This window comes from Molothrus aeneus, chromosome 12 (genome assembly GCF_037042795.1).
Source record: "Molothrus aeneus isolate 106 chromosome 12, BPBGC_Maene_1.0, whole genome shotgun sequence".
NCBI lineage: Eukaryota > Metazoa > Chordata > Aves > Passeriformes > Icteridae > Molothrus > Molothrus aeneus.
Window position 1 is genome coordinate 6,476,446 of NC_089657.1, and position 6,000 is coordinate 6,482,445.

A 6,000-nucleotide genomic window follows, 5' to 3' on the forward strand; every position below is an offset into this window, starting at 1 on the left:
GCTATTAAAAAAAAGCAGCTAACAACCTGAACTACAATGGTTTTTTTTCCACTGGAAAGAATATAGTATAACTGAAACATTATGAATTGGGCTTGGGGAGAAATGTAAAGTGCCCCATGGCCAGAAGAGCATAAAGATGAGATCAGCTTGGACCAAAACATGGCTAACGATCAGAGCAGCACCAGTACTAACCTGTAACTCTCGTTGTTCACAGTTAAATTAACAAAAGCCTCGGTTAGCCTTCGCTGACTGCTTTAACAGTTGTTTGTTTTTGTCACTAATGAAGTCTGAAGAGTGCTAAGTGGTGTCACAGCACCACGGAAGGCATCAATACCAAACCCTTTGCTGTTATTTTCTTTCAGACCCCAGCAGTGACAGGAACAGTCCCGCCACAGGTTCACAAAATGTATCGGAAATGAAACCCGCGCCATCCGACCGACGGCAGCACCCATCATCGGAGTCCAGTTATCCACCAGACCTTCACAAATCATCACAACATGGGGACAAGCGGACTTACGTTAGAGACCTAAAAGGCAGCAGAGAGTTTAGCAGACATCCCAATGAACACCACACTTGGAATGGGACTTCTAAAACCAACGACCACGTGCCAGGCAAGAAGACAGAGAGGTCGCCGGAGAGGAGGCACGAAAGGCAGCCAGAGAGGGCAGTGGTGAACGGGCAGAAGAGGAGGTCTCCTGAAAAGCGCAGGGAAGGGACAAGGAGTGCTGACAACACTTTGGAGAGGCGGGAGCGACTTGAGAGGAGGAGAGACCTCTCTCCTGAGAGGCGCAGAGAGCGGTCGCCCGGCCGGCGGCGGCGGTCGCTGGAGAGACTCACGGAGCCCAGGAGGTCCCCTGAGCGGAGAAGAGAGAGCTCCCTCGACCGAAGGGCCAAGTCGTCCGACCGGCGGAGGGAGAGGTCACCCGAGAGACGGCTCAGGGAGGAACGAGTTGGCCACCGGGAGAGGGAAGAGCCTGGCTGGAAGCACGAGCCCAGCCGCAGGCACCCGCCCGAGCAGCGCAGGCGGCCCTACAAGGAGTGCAGCACCGACCTCAGCATCTGAGGGGCTCCCCGGGGTCCCCGTCGCCTTCCCCACACCAAGGGAGCAGAGGAGAGAGTGGAACCAACCTGGCTTTTGCAGGCGACGAGACGTCCACCACCTGCTGATCCTACAAACCGTTTATGCAGATGAAATCTTAAAACAAAACAAAAAAAAAGCGTTGTGCCTGATGTATAATATTAAAGAAAGTATTTTTCAGTGTATTCTTTTTTTTTAATTACTTGCCAAATGTTGGTCCTAAAGGATTATAAAATTTTGTTTCTACATTCTTTGTAGATTTCTTAAAAATAATCCCTTTATTGGGCTACTTTCCCCTCCTCCCCAATATAGTAAGTGGGGGTAGCCAGTAATATAATATAGGCAAAGGATTTTATGACCAAGTTTGAATAATTTGATCCAGACTGTTCTCTAGTGACTCACTGCTACACTGTATGTAGAAAATTTTTTAAGGGTTGGGGGTGGGGAAGGAAGAGAATTGTTCATCTCAGTAGGAATGGAGCGCTCCTGCTGAAGGAATTAAAAAGGAAAGAGACAAATGTTCCTAAAATTGCAAGAACTGTTTGAAGAGACTACTGTTTCAATGAAGGATATTTATAATAATAATAAATAATTAAAAAAAAAAATGCAAACCCACACAGCACAAGACGATTTACAATAAGTAATTTGTAGTTTGTTCCATGAACAGTTTATACTTTCAGGCCCCCTGGACAGGATGCGCAGAGGCAGAAGGACTGGTCAGCACCATGCCTGTGTCACACGCTAAAGTGGACTGTTGAGCTCTCATTAGCCTCAGCAACATGTAACGATGATCTGTCATTAAGGCAGCAGCCCTGCTCATCTCCCAGCTGTATATGGACAGCAACCCCAGCATGCATGGTATTGTGTATCTGCTTGGAAGCAAGGGGAGGGATTGGGATTCTGGGACGAGCGCAATGCGGTGGGAGCACAGTCCCCCTGCTCGGAGTAGGTGTATTCCTTCTGCTCAGGCCAAACCAGTGGGCTTTTATTTTGCCAAATTCCAAAAGCTCTCAATTCTTCTTGCTCTGTATTGAAAGGGTCGGTTTTTCATTGTTTTACTGGTTCATCCTTACTGAGACAAAAGGAGTGCACTTGCTGGGGAGGGAAAACAAAAAAAAAAATAAAATAAAATAAAAATGTATCAAAAGAAAATCACAGGCTAAAAGAGGCAATCAGTGGGACAACCTGATTGTGGAAGCCTATCCATACCTGATTATATGCTGTAAATTTGAGTCTAAGAACAGCAGCAAAAGAGAAACCTGCAAGGTATTAAGTTGTATTTTTAAACTTGCAAGCTGTGTGGTAAGTCTGCTGTAGCATTGGTCTAAGATTTAATGGATTACTGCCTAGCTGAGCCAAAATGTTTGCCGTTACTGTTGGACCACTAAAGTAAACTGCTGCTTTTTCCAGTGCATTGGTGTGTACATGTATACTGACTCACATCCTCCATATGAACACAAAACCATTGCAAGTCTATCACTGTTGTTGCCATGGTACTGTAAAAACAAAACCAAGAAAGAAGATGGCCAATCATTGTGTGTACAGTTGAAATTGTAATTAATAGAGCCTGTTGGAAAAAAACCACAAAACTGTTGCCTTTTTCTTGTATAAAAGAGGATTTATGACAAAATTTAGGTGTGAGGAATGTGATTAAGTGTTTATATTTCTAAAAATGGAAAAAATTTGATTCAGGGGATATATTTTAATGTAAACTGAATCAGGTATGTAAAGCTGTTTTAAAATGGGAGACTGTATCAGTAATTCTAAAGCTTTTGTTGGTTTGAAAATACCATTTCTTTCTTCATGGTGGGCCTGCTTATGTATTATTAAGCACTTGTATGCAGTCTATATTCTCCAATCATCATTTCTTGCAACATGCTATAGGCAAAATGCTCTTTTCTGTGTTGATGAAAAGCAGTATGTGGGCCAATCTTTTTTATAAAACACTATGCATATATAAATACTACATTGTTCATAGCTTTATTTGACTTAATTGGGTTTATACATAACACTAGGATGAGTAGACTTGGACTTACCCAGTAAGAGCTTCTTTCCTTGGAACAGACACTATGTATATGATGTAGCAACAAAGAAGGAGAAAGTCTGTGAATGCTATTTTTATTATCAAATAAAGTTTTCCATACAAAGCATGCATGCGAGTGTAGTGATAAGATAAAGGAAGAACCATACCTTAATGTTACTTACTCATCCCTGCTTAAATTAATAAACCCATAGGTTATGGTCACCAAGGGCCATCTATTAAATATGTATTAATCATCCATTAAATATATATTATCATTTGACAAGCCTTAAAGTTTCCCAGTCTTCCAGGATAAAATTTCTTCCCCTAAAGTAGTCAGAAACTGAAGGTTTAGGTGAAGCAGGGTATGTAATTGTGTCTGAGGTTTGTGTCATTGATTCTTCATAACATAAAAGCACATGTGACCAGAGAAAATCAAGGCAGCAACTGCTCAGTGGAGGTTGTTGATGCCATATATATACATATATATATATACACATCACATATATATATAGATATAACACATATATATATATATATGTATGTGTATGATGTAAGTATATATACATATACACACAAATATATATATATATATACATCACCAAGGCTGTAGGTCTCCCATCTCTTAGTTCTTAAAATGCAGAAAGACCTTTAAGATTGAAAAATGTTTCTATTACATAGATTTTTAAAACAACTTTTAAATCTTGCATACTTCAACAGGCGCCACTCATCTGTTTACCTGAAACTTCAAGCAACCTGCTGGGAGTCCTGGCAGCCAGAGAGAGTTGACGGTGAAGGATTTGTATTTCCAATCACAGGGATTTGTCTGGTGCAACCTGAGTCCTTAGGGGTATGGAAGGGTCACTGAGAAATATTGAATATATTTGGATATTTTAAATTTTACTCTCTTATAATGATCAGTGTTTTTACTCCGAAACCATTTTGTAGTGGTATACATTGGTTATGCATTTGCACCTTCTGCTGTTGCTACTGTTTTTCTTCTCCTTGTTCATGTTATAATTTAAATGATCTTACATAGGTGAGTCTCAAGCTTTGGAAATGTTGAGTCTCAGCTAAAGATATTATCTCAGCTAAAGATATTACATAGATAATGCCAAAATTACAGGAATGTTTAATTTAAAAATACTGCAAGTTGCAAAAAACAAATTCAAAATGCCTTTTCAGTGGTGGCATCCTTTCTAGTGCTTCCAAACCCCCTGAGAGCTGGAGCCCTGCTGTGCAGCATGAGCACTGCAGCTCCATACTCTGTGGTGCAGCCTTAGTCACTTTAATTAATTCCAGCCTTACTTTTGACCATAAAATATTTTTCAAAACTTCTAAAAATGAAAAGAACCTCTTTTTAGATTGTAACTTGGCTCCTGTTTTGTCAAACAACATCCTACGACTGTGAAGCTGCCAAGAAGATGAATTAGAGTCTGTTTCTTATGAAGAACTGGGAAGTTTCTGAAGTGGTATGTGAAAAAGCTCTGCAAATTAATTCTGTTAGGGTTTGGATTTGTTTTGGGGTTGAGTTTCACACCTTTTTTTATCAGTCAAACATGATCAAGTTCCTGAGCCATCAGTATGCTCAGTCCTGCCATTTGCATTGATCAATTCCTAATGGGGAAAGTTTTGACTGCAGAGGGATTGTTCTGCCAACATGGGAAATTGTGTGGGGTTTGATCTCTTTGGTTAGTCTTGCACAAAACTTCTAGGTTAACTGAGCTGCATTTGCTGCCTTTATACATTTTTACTCAGTTGGCTCCTTGAATATTCATCCCTTGGCATTGGAGCCAGTGTTTTATTTAATAGTGATCTTGTGTTAAACCATCTGCTGTAATGTGCTTGTTTTATCACTGGAGTAGTAATTATAGATACTGTTCTCCTCCTCACTTTAATACCTTTTGTTGCAACAGGCTTTCAGCTCTGTCTCTTGGCTGACTGTTCTGCTGAAGAACATTATAAATGGCTCATAATATGTTCAGTTTTTTGACTCTCATAAATAGTACCAGGAAAAGATGTCATTTATGACTCACTGCTGCCATCTGTAAATGTGTGCCTGTTAGGCCTTTGGGATTGTATTTTCCTAAGATTTATTTCTAAAAAAGGAAGAGAGAAAACTAAAAAAAGTATCCAAATTTACTTTGTAGTTGCTGTAAATCTCGTGAGTCTGAGATGATGCCAGTTTCTGTTTTGGATGTGATGCTAATCCATCAGCATCTCTTCCTGGTATATGATGAAGAGGCAGTAAAATGCCACCCAGATGGAAATGTTGGGGTTTCAGGACAGAGAGGAGTATAAAATGTGTGGTGCCACAAGGACTGCTGCTCAATGAATGTAGAAATTCAGTGGTTGGGACTGACCATGAAAACCTGAGCTTCCATTCAGAGATTTTTTTTCCCCCCGGAATTTAAGGCATACTGTTCCTGAATTCCTGTGTCCAAATTCTCTATAAATACCCCAAGCATATCCTACAAAATAGGGTGCAAATGCCATTAAAATGCAGTGAGGTTTATGCATGAATTCAGCCTCAGGCAGAGTTTTCCCCTGTATTTTGGCAGAGTTCAGACTTTCATATCTGGGTCTAGAGGCACCAGGAGATGAGCTCTGGCAAGTCAGCAGAAAATAATGCCCTGGCCCTTCTGCATCCATGTCAAACATCTCTGCACAGCCCCTTTTTGGTGATAATGTGAGCTGCAGTGATGTGCTCTTCACTGAAGCAGCAGAGATGAGCACCCACCATCCATGGTGCTGACTGGACAGATGAGGAGCTCCTACCCTCAGCAAATCTTCTTTGGCAGCATTTTCATTGCAAACCCTCCTTTCAAGGAACAGTCTGAGCCTCAAGATGCTGAAGTTGGAACGGGGGTGGTTTCATCTCCTTGAGAAGTCTCATTAGCTT

General features: G+C 41.1%; 1 protein-coding gene across 7 annotated transcripts in view; it reads left to right on the forward strand.

Annotated features, from left to right (window-relative positions):
• MAGI1 (membrane associated guanylate kinase, WW and PDZ domain containing 1) overlaps window positions 1–3,228 on the forward strand; it is a 338,177-nt gene extending 334,949 nt beyond the window's left edge. For 6 of the 7 annotated variants that reach the window (XM_066558201.1, XM_066558207.1, XM_066558202.1 and 3 more), the window contains one exon: window positions 363–535. In XM_066558201.1, the coding sequence (XP_066414298.1) occupies window positions 363–419 (57 nt within the window). In that variant the 3' untranslated portion in view covers window positions 420–535. Of the gene's footprint in view, window positions 1–362 lie in introns of all 7 variants that reach the window. The other variant, XM_066558206.1, reaches the window with a different exon arrangement.
• The last annotated feature ends 2,772 nt before the right edge of the window (window positions 3,229–6,000 follow it).